General features: G+C 40.7%; 1 protein-coding gene across 11 annotated transcripts in view; it reads right to left on the bottom strand.

The window, feature by feature from the left end:
* Positions 1 to 6,244: 6,244 nt before the first annotated feature.
* RBM47 (RNA binding motif protein 47) overlaps positions 6,245 to 16,587 on the bottom strand; it is a 184,522-nt gene continuing 174,179 nt past the window's right edge. For all 11 annotated transcript variants that reach the window (XM_073608541.1, XM_073608540.1, XM_073608544.1 and 8 more), the window contains 2 exons: positions 15,429 to 15,616; positions 6,245 to 12,210 (listed from right to left, as the gene is read on the bottom strand). In XM_073608541.1, the coding sequence (XP_073464642.1) occupies positions 11,971 to 12,210; positions 15,429 to 15,616 (428 nt within the window). In that variant the 3' untranslated portion in view covers positions 6,245 to 11,970. The remainder of the gene's footprint in view (positions 12,211 to 15,428; positions 15,617 to 16,587) is intronic.

Raw genomic sequence — 16,587 nt, 5'->3', positions numbered from 1 at the left:
ATGCAAATGGATTAATATACTCTGTGAAGTGCTACATATTATGTCACCACTACTATAAATACAAAGACTAAATATTACAGGTTATTTACATTATATGATGACAAGTCATAATCCTTAAAGTATTGTAGCCTTTCCATGAAGTCAAGGGTGTACATTAAAACCAGTGTCCCAACCCTTACCCAGGTGTAAATCTTTCTGTCCAGCCACATTCACACTGGCAGTACATGAAGCTTTCTCTGCCGTTCTGAGAGACAGTAGGCTGGAAAATTACCAGACCTTTACACATGCTTTCTTTTGCACAGTAATCTATATGAGATCATTAAAAAAGTGCAAATTACAGAGACCAATTTTAACTACCTGTCACTGGGCCAGATTGGGGCAAATGATTTACATGTAGAAAACTCTAAAAATATGTTGTGCATTTAACATTTTATAACCTAACAGCAAGCTATTTTAAAGAGAATGCTTCCTTCCTGACTTGCTTACTTCCTATAAAATTAAAATACAATATCTTTATTTTTCCATAAAGTATTTATTGATATTTCCCACATATGGCACAGTGTACCGTACACAGATATACGATATTAATGATCTAAGGGAAAAGAGGAATAAAGTCTTGGGAAAGATAGGGTGCCTGTTCAGAGATGGTTTTGTTCCTGACCTGTTGGCATGCCTCTTTCACAGTCGGACTCGTGAGATGTATAAAGATAGATAAAGAAAAAAGCGCTATAGTTTTTTTTTCGAAGAGCCCACTTTAGTATTTTATCCAAGACTGGCTGAAGTATTAATGGGTAAGTAGTCATTGAGGGTTAATGTGGACACCCTACATGAGGGATTAGAGGAGTCCCTTTGGGAGGCTAAAGGAAAGAGAAGCTTAAAATAAAAGGAAGAAAAGAGCCAAAATAAAAGAAGGAAAAAAATGAGGGAGGGTGTGATGGAAAGAAAAAGAAGGGGTAAAGGGGTGGGGTTATGTTGTTTGGGTATGGGCTAATGGGCTAAGGGACTAAGGAAGGGGGTAGGCTGAGATGTAATGGTTGATGTTTTGTATGACTGAGGGGCATATGGTTGAGCTTTGAAGATTTGTGTGTGGGTGCCATGATTCACTTATATACAGCTGTATGTAAGGGGGTAGGGGGCAGGCAGGTAGTTGGTTGTCATGTCCTCCATGTTTCCCTCCTTGTTGAGTAAGGGTTACATGAGAGGTCTGCCCCAGGGTAGGTTCTTCTGGGCTATGCTAGGCACTTTGATTAGGGTGACTGCCTTACACATGGCATACCTTTGCTGGAACAGACAACTGAAATGTAATAAACTCTCTTGATGTAATACACACCACCATGGTCACTGATGCATTTAGGAGGGACACGCAGAGTCAATGCCCTCTCCACCTCTCTCCCAGTAATGGTATAAAGCCCTACTGTGCACCTAGCTCTCCATGCGTGCACTTCACTTAACTCTTCCTCTTCTGCACCTGCTTACAAGTGGAGAACCTCTGCTGTGCTGATCTGCTCCCGTTGCTATGGGTGATGGACCTGCTCACGGAGAGTGCCAACAACAACTCTTTCTGCTAGAAGCCATCCCACCTGTCACATGTATGACAGGCTGCTAAAGAGACCTTTGTTACCCTTGGTAGCTACTGTATCTTCACACTGTATTAACTCTTGTACCGTTATTTTCATACTCCAATGTGCTTAGTGGCTTGAGCTGTAGACTATATTCGCCGGTTAAATGCATTACATAACTTGAGTAACTTCAAACCAGGCAAAGGCTGTGCAACCACGTCATTTTGAAAAAGCGTTAGGGACTTCTGCATTTTTAGCGCATAGGGCAGCTCATTGAAATAATTGGGCTGCCCTACATACGACCTACATCTTTATCCACCCTGTCAGTACACCTTTGCATCCTAAAACCCCTGCTAACCTCTGAACCCCAAACCTCCCCCATCCTCTCCACTCCAACCTTCCACCCATTTAACTCTACCTGCCTCCTCTGCTCATCTTTGCACCCACCTTCCTTACCTCTATACATCTCCTCCATGCGCACATGTGCACCCAAACTGTAATTGCTTCTCTGCCTACCTGTGCACACGCCACACTACACCCCCCCCCCCCCACAACAATTTGCTTACCTTTTCAGAACAGGCTGATGTTAGGCTGAATGAGCACAGTTTCAGGCAGTACTTTCAAACATGCCCCTTTATCTCCCCAGTGGGCAGCATTCAGTATAGGTGATGGTGGATACGACCTCAGGGGGGCATGATATACATATGAATGCCACCTCTACTTACATATGAATGCCACCACTATTTACATATCAAAGCTGGTTATTTACAAGTAAACACAGGGTCTGCAGGTGCGTCATCTGTACACAACAATAGTGCAGAGCTGGGCAGCATTAGTAGCAGCACTTCACACTGAGATATCGGGACACAGAACGGGAGTAAAACTTCAAGGGACAAGGGAATTTAAACTGGGATAGTTGGCATGTATGAGGTAGCTGCTTTGGGCCCGACAACAATGACAGGGCCCAGAGCAGCTGCCCCTTTTGCCCTGCCATAAAGGCGGCCCTGCCTCCAGCGCCGCGGTGTCACCACTGAGAGGGCTTTCATTTCCACCCAGTCTTCCTTCTGGGTTTTGCGGACACGGCTGTGTGAGTGGCTGGAGCCGCATTGACGTCACTACCACGCATGCACGCAGGAGCTCCCGCTTACGGCACAGGACTCTAAAGGAACGACCCGGGTGGCCGTTCCTTTAGAGCGCATGCGTCGGTGACGTCAACGGTGCACGTTTAGGAGATATTTACAGTACCTATAGGTAAGCCTTATTATAGGCTTACCTATATGTAAAATTCTGAGATGGGAGTTTACCCCCACTTTAAAAAAAACAATACATGTATTATCTTGTTATCTTTATTTAGCAATGACAAAGTTATTGCCGAATAAACAGGTCCATAGCAGAAATGTAAAAATTGCTTTGGTCCATAGGGGGAACAGATGTGAGAGGCAAAGTGATTAAACAAAGGTAAAAGCAGCATGTTCAAGCAGTTCAGACATATATAGTTTTTTTTTTTTGATTTCTAACTAGAGCAACCCATATGAACCATTTAGACACCATTTTGTACTCGTCTGACCTAGGTGAAGCGAGTTATTTTTTTTTCTTTTATTTATGTCCATGACCCTATTTAGGTAATTTTTTCAAACTTCTTGTCCCTGTGAAACTAGAGATAGGAAAAACAGTCAGCAAAGCACAGACAGTGGTGAAACCACCATTAGCGGTTCTACGGCTTTGTACACGAGTGTACATTGTAGTAGGGCCGCGTTTACCTGCGCAGGGATGCACATGTGTTCTCTGCATCCCCATGCAGACTGTTCATTCATGTGAATTGGGACACAGCAGCTGCACACACTGTCTGCATTCAGGTGTATGCTGTAGTATGCCAATTTGCATTGGTGGTTTTTATTATTTGGTTGGGTCCCTATTTGAGATATAATCCTATTACTTCCTGTCACCAGAACAAATAGTAAAATTTTGATGTTCTAATCGTTGCGCATTCAACTAAAAGCAGAAAAAAAAGTTTTAGTTGAAGTTAGGCTTCAAATCTGCCATATATTAGGCAAACTAAAAAGAAACAAGGCATCTAAAACATTAATAAACAACCTGATAAGATTTACTGTAACCTAATGTGATATGAATATAACAAAACAGTGGCAAGTCTGTAGGTGTTATTATAGCAAATCTAAACCCAAGAACATGGTGGCTTTCTTTTTGCACTCTTTTTCCTTTATTTTCACTTGGCGATCCTGCCAGTATCACACTAGCTCCCCTAGAGTGACAGCGCTCACTCACCTTACTGCCTATATTGAGAAACAGTACTGTCACTCTAGGACAGGGGTAGGCAACCTGGTGCCTTCCAGCTGTTGTGGAACTACATTTCCCATGAGGCATTGCACAGCTGGCAGTTACAATTACTCCCAGAGGCATTATGGGACTTGTAGTTCTGCAACAGCTGGAGGGTCTCAGGTTGTCTACCCCTGCTCTAGGCTGTTCTCCTGATTTGGATTACAGCTTGCTCATCTCTTTTACTTGGAGGGGGTGTTCTGTAGTTCACAGAAGAAAACAATTGTTTGAGCTTTCAGTTCAATGCACAGGAAGTGAAAAGGACACTGCATTTCTGGTGGGATCAGCTGCTTTCTAGCAGAAAATATACAACGTACTTAGCCCAGAAAAAATGAATGTCGCCACCACATCTAGGGACTGGTAAACTGCTACATTATTATTCTTGGGTTTATATATACTTTGAAGTGGGAGTTGGGGTTCCATGCTTAAACAAAGAAAATAATTAGTGCCCCTTCTCACTGGAATGCGCTGCAGGAATCCAGCATTCTGTGCAATTTTCCCACACCGCATTTAAAATGCACTGCAGTTGCAATCTGCTGCAGGTGTGAATGTAAAGTTAACGACACCTAAACTGCAGGTCCCAAACGTAATGCGATCCAGTTGTGGAGCCTTTTTTAAAGTAATGAATGCACCACTTTTGGTGCAGTCAAGTGGGGTTCAGCCCAGTCAAACTAAATGGGCTCAAAATGCTCTGCACTGCACCGCCTGTGAATTGTGTTCCTGTGTGCTTCCTTAATCTTAAAGCAATACTTTACCCATAACAACTTGATAAATATATTGTTCTTTAGCAAGGAACATACATTCCACAATAATTATGCTACTAAAATGAATGTGTGCTGTAAATTGCCACCACAAATGCTCCTATTTCTTCTTGCGGGAGGCTGCAATGTTGCTGAATCCTAGAGCCCCTGAGCAGAAGTAAACCATAAAGTGGAACTAAACCCATCGATTTAACTGTTTTAAATAAGTTACATTCCTATAATGCCGGGATTGCTAACTGTCACATTTGCTTGTTTCCTCAAAAAAACTGTCAAACCATTAAATGGCTGGTGTCATAACTGACCACATGTGCAGTACCCTGGCAGTTGCAGATCAAACAGAAGCAGCTTTATTGGCTGTAAAGGATAAGAGGGTTTAATACCACTTTAAGGCTGTCAGCAAATCAGATTCTACAAATTCATCAGTGCCCAAAAGTGCCAAAAAATGGAGAGCAACTGAGCATATGCAGGACGGGGTGGGACAGTGTATTACTGGATTTTAACCACTTGCCTACTGGGCACTTTTACCCCCTTCCTGTCCAGGCCAATTTTCAGCGCTGTTGCACTTTGAATGAAAATTGCATGGTCATGCAATACTGTACTCATATGATGTTTTTCCCATACAAATAGAGCTTTCTTTTGGTGGTATGTAATCACCACTGGGCTTTTTATTTTTTGCTAAAGAAACTAATAAAGACCGAAAATGTTGAAAAAAAAAAAAACAAACGTTTTCATAGTTTGTTATACAATTTTGCAAATTTTTTAAAATTTAAAAATTTTTTACTTTCACTGATGTGCGCTGATGAGGCTGCACCGATGAGCACTGATGAGGAGGTACTGATAAGGCTGCACTGATAGGCCACACTGATGAGGCACTGATTGGCAGCACTAATGGGCACAGATTGTTAGCACTGGTGGGCACTGTTGGGACTGCACTGATAATCAGGACACTGATAATTAGTGCCAATTATCAGTGTACATGTCTCTTTTACACAAGCCGGTTATCAACTCTCTTCTCCTCTCCTCACGCTGGCAGTGTGAGGAAAGGAGTGCCGATAACCGGCTTAGGTTTACCTCCGTGATCAGCTGTGATTGGACACAGCTGATCATGTGGTAAAGAGCCGATGATTAATTTTTTACCTTAATCTGTGATCACAGCGTGCGCTGCCCACGCCCCGCAGCGGGCGCACGGCAGGGGCGATCACAAGACGTCATCATATGGCGGTGTCCCAGAACTGGACGACCATGCTGTAGCCGTCATTTGGCTATAGTGCGGTCGCCAAGTGGTTAAACAGCATAGGGTCCTTTTTTTATTGCTTTATATAGCTATACCTGCAAAAGAGGCCAGCATGAAGTGATCTAACAGGACTTAATTTTCTGACTAAAGTTCCACTTTAATATAAATTTTTAGTAGAGATGTCTTTTTTTTTTTTTTTTCTTTTGCCAGTCAGCTGATTGAAACCAATGCCAACACCAACTGCCCTCTGCTTTGAATAATGGCAATGAAGCCCTGTCCCCTCTCCCTTGAAAACCACCAAAATGTTTAGTTGAAAGTCACACACTAGCCCAGAGTTTAGAATAAAGACAACAATATGCAGTTTTCAATGTTTTATTTTTCTACACTCTAAAAATACATAGCAAATACAGGTAACAAGCTCACATTGAACTTGAAGGGCTTTTTGAAAACACAACAAACATGGTAATTCAAGAAGGAAGAGAAGACTCCTATCAGACAACACATTATGAAGAAAATAAGGCACATAATATTTCCCCATTCCTTGTGTGCATTTTTTCTTAAAAAAAAAAAAAAGGCTCAAATTTCAAGTCTCTATACAGCTTTGTGTGTATAAAAATAAAAAAGGTAGCAATCTGTATGAAATGGTTTTTAGAAATAAAATTCCATTTTGCACATAACTTGAAGAGTAATGCATGAGTTTTATACATTAAATTTTTCAGGTGCGAGCTGTATTATTTTTTTTTTTTTCTGTGGACGTGAAATTGTTGTAGTCAGTTCTTATGGGGTGTTAGTGTCTTATCAACAGACATTTTACCAATTTCTTCCACAAGTGTTTCTGATTAGGAGTAACACATGAAATGCCAGTCCTTGTGCAAAATGTGACATTTCTCCATGTTTAGTCATTCATCCTGAGCAGAAGATACTGCAGCAAGCCCAGAGATTGATGACGTAAGCTATAAGGCATAACATCTTCTATCATGTATATAGTTCAAAGTCACTGGCATGGATGATATTGATGGGAAAAGAGCTTCATTTTCCCAAATTCATCATGGATCTTGGTGAACCTGGTAATCCTCATACATATTGACATTTGTTCCGGTCTAACATAGCGCACTGCTAGCATGTTTATTACTGCAGCTGTCTAATAGCCACAGTGTGAAGACACAGGCAGGTGATGAGTAGTAGGAGAAGGAAGCAGTTGCTGATTTGTTACCATGCAAATGTTTTATGATCCCGGCTCAGTAAACCAGAATCTCATATTTTTAGGGATTCCCCTGTTGTAGAATAACTGAACACAATTAGAGTCAGGCATTAATTAAAGGGTTAGCTCACCTTTTCAAAAAAAAAAAAAAAAAAAAAGAAAGGAAAAAGAACTTGAACTAAGACTTTACACCCGTCCTCCCCCCTCGGTTTTCCTTGTCCCTAAAGCCCCATAAGCTGTCAGTGCCCATGCAGTTGATGTGCTCCAGGGATTTGACATCTCTGCCCTTCTTCTTTTGGTAGGGCTTGCAGGACAGACCAGAGCAATTATGATTGATTGGTCACGTGCCAGCTCTGACCAATTAGAATCGCTCTGACCTACCCAGAAGCCCACAGAAAGAAGAGGAGCAGGAATTTCAAATCCCAGGGCTGCTATACTGCCTGCGTGGGCACTGATAGCTCATCACCAGTGAAGGTAAGAACAGTGGGGACCAGGAGGGGTGGGGAGAGTGTAGGGTGTTTGTTCGCCTTTTCACTTTTTTTTCTGAAAAGTCGAACTAACCCTTTAAGACATTATGATAGTTACAAAGTAGAAACTACTATTTCTCGTACTCCAGCTCTTTCATTTTTTAACAACAGGAGGCCCCGAGGCCCCATCTTAGACTCTCATGGGACCAAACGATCAGCAGACTCTACTACATAGCACTGTGTCTGCTGCTTTCCCATAAGGGGAATATTGCATTGTGGGTTTATTAGGAGTCATGTCACACATATAAAAAGGCATGCTGCTTGGCCATATGCTTTAATAGCACAAACATTCAGCAAAAAGCCACTAGTGGTGAAAAATAAATAAACTAAAAAAAAAGGATATTTCTAAAGTAATCAGTATTTTATTTCAAATACAGCATATTGGCACATGATGTGTTATAAAGTGAAACACCTAGAAACAAAAAATGCTGCATTCGCTCAAAATGTTAAAAACATCTTAATATTGTTCTAAAAGCCTTTAAACAGGCCACAAGAAAACAAAACACTGCAATAAGATGACATACTAACATAACAAAACCTATCTTAGAACATAAAATAAAATGAAATAAAATGGTTTTACCTCTGCAACTGGCAAACACATATATTTGAAATAAAACTATGAAGGAATACATATATACACAAACAAAGTCTATATTTTATGGAAAGAATGGGACAACCCAACTTGCTCAGCAGTCTGTGGCTGATCTCACTCTATTTCCAGACAAAAAAGGTAAAAGCCACCAACACCCATAGTATGCCATTAAAGAAGCATCATATAAAAGTGAGTAAATATTCCAGGTCAGAGCTCTTGGAGCATAGCTATTTACAGCACAGCAGCAGCAAATCACTAAAACACGTAAGTTCTTATGGAGTAGGACAGGAGTCTCCAAACTAAGGCCCCTGGCCCTACGAGATTTTAAGTGGCTCGCAGTTAATGTCAGTGGCATATCCGAAATATGCACTGACTGAGGATTAAGGTCAGCAGAGGCTGCCCGTGGTATCCACTTCTGATGTAAGGGGGACTCTGCTTGGGATCCGGATGTAAGGAGGAACTCTAATGCATGGGGGACTCTCATGGGGATTTTTTTCAGCCCAGGAATATTTGTAAATATGCAATGTGGACCCCGTACTGAAAAGTTTGGAGACCCCTGGACCAGGATAACCTGTATCACAACTGTTTGTAGGATGTGACTGGTGTATAGCAGGAAGAGCTGGATGGATAGCTAATGATCTGATCAACCCCTGAGTATTGTACTAACAGAAAATGTCACTGAATCTATAATTAATTTATATATAATAATTATTTTTAAGCAGTGAAGTACAAAGTTATTCCCAAGTCTTATTCAAGTCCTCCCAGTAAGGATGCACAAAGCACTGAAAGTCATAGTAGCCAGTCAGATGTCACCCAAATGACATCCCAGTCTCAGTCCGTAAGGTTCAGTATTGCGTTGGCCCACCCTTTGCAGCTATAACAGCTTCCACTCTTTTGGGAAGGCTGTCCACAAGGTTAGCATTGTGCCTACAGGAATGTTTGACCATTCTTCCAGAAGCCCATTTGTGAGGACAGGCACTGATGTAGACCAGAAGGCCTGGCTCGCAGTCTCTACTCTAATTCATTCCAAAGGTTGAGGTCAGGACCCTGTGCAGGCCCGTCAAGTTCCTCCACCCCAAACTCGCTCATTCATGTCTTTATGGACATTGCTTTGTGTACTGGTCCAAATCATTTGGTGGAGGGGGGATTATAGTGTGGGGTTGATTTTCAGGGGTTGGGCTTGGTCCCTTAGTTCCAGTGAAGGGAACTCTTAAGGCGTCAACATACCAAGAATTTTGGACGATTTCATGTTCCCATCCTTGTGAGAACTGTTTAGACCCTTCCTGTTCCAATATGACTGTGCACCAGTACTCACGTCCATAAAGACATGTATGAGCGAGTTTGGGGTGGAGGAACTTGACTGGCCTGCACAGAGTCCTGACCTCAACCCAATAGAACACCATTGGGAGGAATTAGAGCGGAGACTGCGAGCCAGGCCTTCCCGTCCAACATCAGTGCCTGACCTCACAAATAGGCTTCTGGAAGAATGGTAAACCATTCCCATATACACACTCCTAAACCTTGTGGACAGCCTTCCCAGAAGAGTTGAAGCTGTTATAGCTGCAAAAGATGCTGAATACTGAACCCTATGGACTAAGACTGGGATGCCATTAAAGTGTGTGTAGAGGCAGGCTTCCCAATAATTTTGGTAATATAGGGTATATATATATTTGACTGGTCACATTTTTACTATTTTTCTCAATTTTAACAAAAGAGGATTTTAAGTGATTAAAAGGTTTATTAAAAAAAAAAAAAATGGCACTAAAAACGGCTTCTGTTACTCATAATACCCAATCAGATTCCAACTTATCAGGATAGAAGAGACACCTGGAATCTGACCACCTGCTATTAACAATACAGACGCTTTTCTTTGCTTTTAATAAATTTGCACAGAACACTTTTATACATCTACCCAGTGTGTCTACTTGTGAGTCAGTTTCTGCTATCTCCCTCATTTGTTTCAGTGTTTTTACAAAACAAAATACATAGGTAATAAATATAATTCCTATAAAGCATCATATTAACAGTTGATGACTTTGTATTGGCTCCATTTGTTGGATAAATTCATCTGCGTATCACGCAGGAATGAGTGAATCTCCAGTACTTCAGCCTAGGCTGATATACAGCTAATATTCTACCAAGCCAGGTTTGAAAATGTGGTATACAGTAAGGTTCCTCTATGAGGTCTAGGGAACTGCTTTTTGGAAGACATTTGATAAGTGGCGGGGACACGTTATTACGTTCTCTCATTGACTGTGTCAACCCCTAAAAGCAGGAATGTGTATATCCCTGTATGGCCTTAGAGTTGGTAAAAATTCAGCTCAACCACCTGTGTATACCGCCACCTAGCCTCCAACTGCAAGTGTTAACTAGGCCCTCTACAAGGAATGCATTTGATAAATGTCAATAATGCCCATAAAATCACAAAAAAAAATAGGTGGCTCTAATATATAGATTTTATGATTGTACTTAAAGAGGTGTGCTGTAATATATATATATATCATACTCTATCATTAGAATACATAAATATATTATAATGATATAGTATGCATCATTATACACACAGTGGTTTGTTCACAGGTTCTGCATAATTCGAATTGTGTTAAACCAGAATCTAGCTATAGATGGCCATAGAAATGAGATGATTTGGATCTAACAAAATTATCCAACCACCAGAAGACTCTCTAACACATACAAACATGGATATTTATACAGTAAAGGTTTAAATGGTGTTGTGCCTTACCTCAGGGGAAGGAACATTTATCAGCCAAACATTTCATCTAAGCCAATAGGCATTCGCCCTGCCCACCAAGATATGTCAACCAGAAGTATCTACTGAGGTCTGTGGGTTACCACAGGTATAGACCTACTACTGCATTATGTTTTAGCCCAGAAATGCTCTACTCATGTGTCAATAAATCAAATCGGACATTACAATCAAGTTGTTTGTATACCATTTTGTTTTTGGCCCCCAAAAATGGAACATTGAAAATTGATATCCCACAATATCAAACTACTAAATACTAAGACTACTTCCACTGACAGCATAGAATACTTTTGTTTGAAGTTGTCGAAGTTCAATGAAATACAGCCAGGTATTGACAGAGAACCAACCTTCTTAACCTCTGTGAATTATTCTGATAATATTCCACAGAGGGTCATTAGTCTTCACCTTGCTCAGTTGATATAGTGAACAATATACTGTATGATTTAAAGGTCATGGCATAAACTTTATATTCCTAGTTATCCCAAAGATTTTCCAGTACAGCTATATAAATAAAGTACCTTTCTAAAATCTCTCTCTCTATATATATATATATTTCTTTTAAATATGGAATATTTACTCTTTATGCTATAGCTGCTCTTGTACTTTTACACACCTATACATTTTAGTTACATTAATATCAACTGTACTACATAACATATATATATAGATAAATCTCTAGTGCAGAATGTTCTAAATATATATATATATATAAAAAAACAAATAAAATAAAAACACACCTTCATACCAGTAATGTTGCCTATGTAAATATAGTTAAAAACCTAAGCAACCAAACCATATAATATAAATCTACATGGTTAAAGCATAAAAATGCAGAAATGTATAAACAAACCTATGCATCCATCTTAAAAACTGCTTTTTTTGAAAAAAAATTCACATATAAAATATTCTTCTAAGAATATATCTTTAGGTTCTTTCTTCATAAATATTTTAAAGTTCCTTCAGTAGCCCTTCCAATTCCTCTAGAGAATGCAGTCTTAATAAGTCTGGTAGAAGTCATGCAATGGGACCTGGAAGGCTGCAGTAGGAAAGGCTTGAGGTATATAGCCAGCATATCCTCCATACATAGCTGCTGCAGCGGCTGCATTCTTTTGTAGTGTGGCTAATGTGGCTGTGGTAGGAGCAGCAATGGGCAAGTAGCTTGCGCCATAAATCCCTGCAGCAGGAATCCTTTGCACATTGTGAGCCATGGTATAGACTGGAGTTATTGGGCGACCCTGAAAGACAGATGGGATAATTAGGAATAAAAAAGAAACGGCTCAATTTCTACTGTTTTTAGGAAAGATAGAACGGAAACATGATTAATGACTGAGTTACAACTATCAACAATTCCACTATTATTCTCAAGGTGAAAATTAATGATAACTAAAATGTTGTACAAATATAATTACGGTAGTAAGCTTTCCAGCCTACACAAAGGCAAAACATACACGTTTTATGCAGTTAATAGCCCCAATAGGAAACTAGCCCACAACTCGCTCTAACAAGCAGGGCTCTCTGATTCCTCGAGTATTGAATTGTATTGTAACTGCACTGTCTCCCCTAACATTGTAAAAGGCTGCGCAAACTGTTGGTGCTATATAAATCCTGTATATATAATGATAATAATAATAATAATATAAATAATAACTCCTATTTTGCAAAGCAACACTGCTAATCTATGAGACAACATCTGCTAAATTTAACGGAGATGTTCGCAATATCTGCCATCATTTTTTTTCAACAGGCAATCATCAACACTTTTCCAAGTTGTAAAATAAATTAACAGTTTCTAATTGTGGCAGACGCACACTCATTTAAAACCCTGCAATGAAATGTGTGTTGCATGCCCAAATGTTTACAGTGCCTAGTCCACCTTCCCAACCGCAAAACATAAAACAAGGAGAGTTTGCCAACCTAACCACTTTATTGTTAAAATCAATAGTTGCATCCGCATGGAGCTGAATGGGTAATTGTCGTATCAATGACCCTGCTGACCAACAGTCCCATTAAGAAGGAGATACACTGTTGAAAAAGTGGGGCTTCGATTCATCTACCGTTAACTGTCAGTAAGATAGCTGAGAATTTGTACAATACAAAGTACCACTGGTCATAGTATCTACTGACTCTCAGTCAGCAGGGCTGTTGGTTACATCCAAAAAAAACAGGTTCTGCTACATGGACCTACCATGCAGGTTTTTTTCTGTTCTTCTTGTGTTCCCCCTTCCCAAGCTAAAGAGCCCATATGTGCAATGGGACTTCATGCTGGCCCCTAAGTAGATTAATCAATCATTTACAATCTGGCAACCCTCTTTAGGACAAAATAGCCAATTAATCTAATTATTATTATTATTTATTATACAGGATTTATATTAGCGCCAACAGTTTACGCAGCGCTTTACAACATTAGGGAGGACAGTACAAGTACAATACAATTCAATACAGGAGGAATCAGAGGGCCCTGCTCGTTAGAGCTTACAATCTAGGAGAGAGGGGCAAGTTATACAAAAGGGTAATAGCTGTGGGGGACTTGGCTTGGAATTATTGACTTGATGCCTAGCAAGTCAGTGAAACCACCTATCAGCTTCTAATATCTTTCTGACAATCTGCTCCTTAGTCCCCAGCTCTGTTCACCTTTGTTTCTCAGATTTCATCTCCATTCAGTTACTTTATGAAGCAAGGCAGTAACTAGAATTCCCAGCTTGCCTTCACAATGATACAACCTGGACACAGCCAGGGCAGAAATTTCACTTTGCTTCCAGCATGGATTTGGGTATGATTTTGAAATCGTTTGTGAGGAGCAATGTACACTTGCATTTACTGTTGCTTTTGCCATGCATCCATTTTTCCATGACAACATTCTGTGGTTGGCTAGCTTTTGAATCTGATGCCCATGTACACTAACCCTAAGCTTGGGAGAAACACATAGCTCAGACCACCAGCAACCACTTACAATAAAATTTTAGTTTTTGATGAATTTGTAATTTTTAGCCTCACAATAGATGTCTACTAACATCAAAGGAGCTGTATGTGAAAGGGTACTTAAAGTGGAGTTACGCCTGAAAAAAAAAATTAAAGTCAGCAGCTACAAATACTGCAGCTGCTGACTTTTAAAATATGGACACTTACCTGTCCAGAGAGCCAGCGATGTCCTCATCTGAAGCCGACCCGTCCCTTGGCTCCCGGGTGGAGGCGCCGGCTTCTTCAGTAAGGGAATCAGGAAGTGAAGCCTTGCAGCTTCACAGTCTGGTTCTCTACTGCACATGTGCGAGTCACACTGCAGGTTCTGAGTGGTCCCTGCTATCTTCTGGGACCTATGTGTCTCCCAGAAGATAGCGGGGGGGGGGGGGGGGACGAAGAAGGGGTCAGACATGGCGTAGATCGCTGCGGATACTGCGGCAATCTTTTGACGGAAGTGGGAGCAAATAGCTGTATTAGACAGGTATCTGCTCCCTCCTCCCCCCTAAAAGGTGCCAAATGTGACACCGGAGGGGGAGAGGAATCCAGACAGTGGAAGTACCATTTTTGGGTGGAATTCCGCTTTTAAGTGGATCCTCACCCCGCACCCTGTGTCTTCTGCACAAATCAGATACTTACCCACCCAGTGGATCCAGTGCTGTCCCGATGAGATCCTCTTCTGTTTCGCCTCTGCTTGGTCCCACATCTCCCTGTTCAGGTGTGATGTCATCGGTAGGCGCTGGTCTTTCCGGGTTTGGCCAGCCAGCTGACCGATGATGCACCACTTGACCTGCCGCCTTTCTCCTTTACTGAATGGAGAGACAATGCCTCCTGGGATATGTAATGTGCATATCCCAGGATGGAAAGGGTGTAGTGCATGTCATTTGCCTAGGCCTGGGGGGTGGAGGCCCAAAAACATTAAAAAAAAAAGTGCTATTTAAGGATAGGAGGGGAGGAGCGGTGAAGAGGAGGAAGAGTGCTGAAAGGGTGAAGGGCCGCTTTAAAATATATGGCTTATTTGATAGTCTCAAAGTAGAACTGAATTCTCAAAAAAGAATACATAATAATTTCACTGTAAATAAAACTGGATCTTATTAATTGTTTAAAAAAATACAGTTTTCCTATTTCTTTGTTCGTTTTTACTTACCCTGCCCTATGCCCACCCTGTATACTTTTTATATGAATGTCATGTGGACATGTGCATTCTTCAGCAGCAGCTGACTGTCAACAGTTTCACTGTAGGAATGTGTCAGCACACTGTGGGTTGCATACATCACTGCTTGTACTCTAACTCGGGAGTACAAGAAAAGGGAGACAGCGCCTCAGCGGAACTGAGTAAGCATTGTTACCCTAAGAAAGGAAATGCCTTGGGATCCACCTTGCTGCTGGGGATCACTTGGTATAGTTTAACTGAAAGAAGGAGATACTCTTTTTGCCATTACAGCAATACATGCAGCAACATATTGGCGTTATACACTTTAACAATAATAACACTTACCTGAAATGGTGGAGGTGTTGACACTGAAGGAATAACAGCTGCTGCAGTGGCAGCACTCACTGCATCAGCCTGCACAGTCATAGGATTAATCATGTGTTCCATGCCATGGATTTTCCCATCTTCTATCAGCTTGGCAGCTGAGGCCTGGAACATGGAGTATGGACTACTACCCATTGTGGGAATGGCAACTGAAATACACAAAAATTGGTCAGCAACAACAGCCTTTTGTTTAAACAAAATGCAAGACTTCTTAACTGAGTATAATAAAAACTGCACTTTTACCTACACAAGTTATCAATTGACCAAATAAGAAATTGGCCCACAAAGTGACAGCCTCTATTGTGTACAGACCACCGTCACCATAAAAACAAAGTACATCTCACATTTCCCTATGCTGAGATAACTTATTGTTATATTGTGTTAGTTGTAGCAGATGAAAAGGCATGAACAGGTGATTTGGGAAGTAATAATCAAATAACACAGCATGATTGATGAATCTCGGTTACAAAGATGACGATATATGCAGAATGTCAATAACACAATCTGGGCTGATTGAAGTAGCAATTTGGCTGTATGTGTGTTGAAAGGTATGGAATGGGGACTTCACTAGTAGCATTTACAGCTTTTCACATACAACTCTTCTAACCTTAAAATATAACTTCAACAAAATTGCCTTTTTCCTAAATGGTGAGGAATACAGTGGGCCTCATAAATAATGTGTCCTAAATAAAAATGGTCTCTGTTGCCCATCCTTCCTGATATACTGTTGGCTAAAATCTAAAGTGTTTCAATATAATTGGAGGCTAAGAGACAAACAAAAAAAAGATTTCATATTTCACAATCTTTCAACCTGTGAAAAATTGCTAACTGCATGTATCAGGGGATAGACATGGTGAGCCCAGTGTGTACATCTCAAGTGTTTAGTAGCCCTGTATCTAGTAGGTCTACGCATGTGTACTCTTTAACTTACACGATATCTCCCACAAACTCATCAGCCACAAGTATATATTTTTTATTTATTTATAAGGGGCAACTTCTGATCTACAAAACATTTTCTAGAACAATGAATAAAGTTTTGTGAAAGGTGCATTACGATAAAACGTTCAACAATGCACTGGAGGGCCATTTATTAACATGGAGTAAGCATTATTAAGGAGCT

Source organism: Aquarana catesbeiana, linkage group LG01 (genome assembly GCF_042186555.1).
Source record: "Aquarana catesbeiana isolate 2022-GZ linkage group LG01, ASM4218655v1, whole genome shotgun sequence".
In the NCBI taxonomy this organism is placed as follows: Eukaryota; Metazoa; Chordata; class Amphibia; order Anura; family Ranidae; genus Aquarana; species Aquarana catesbeiana.
This window is presented reverse-complemented; position numbering and strand designations above follow the sequence as displayed.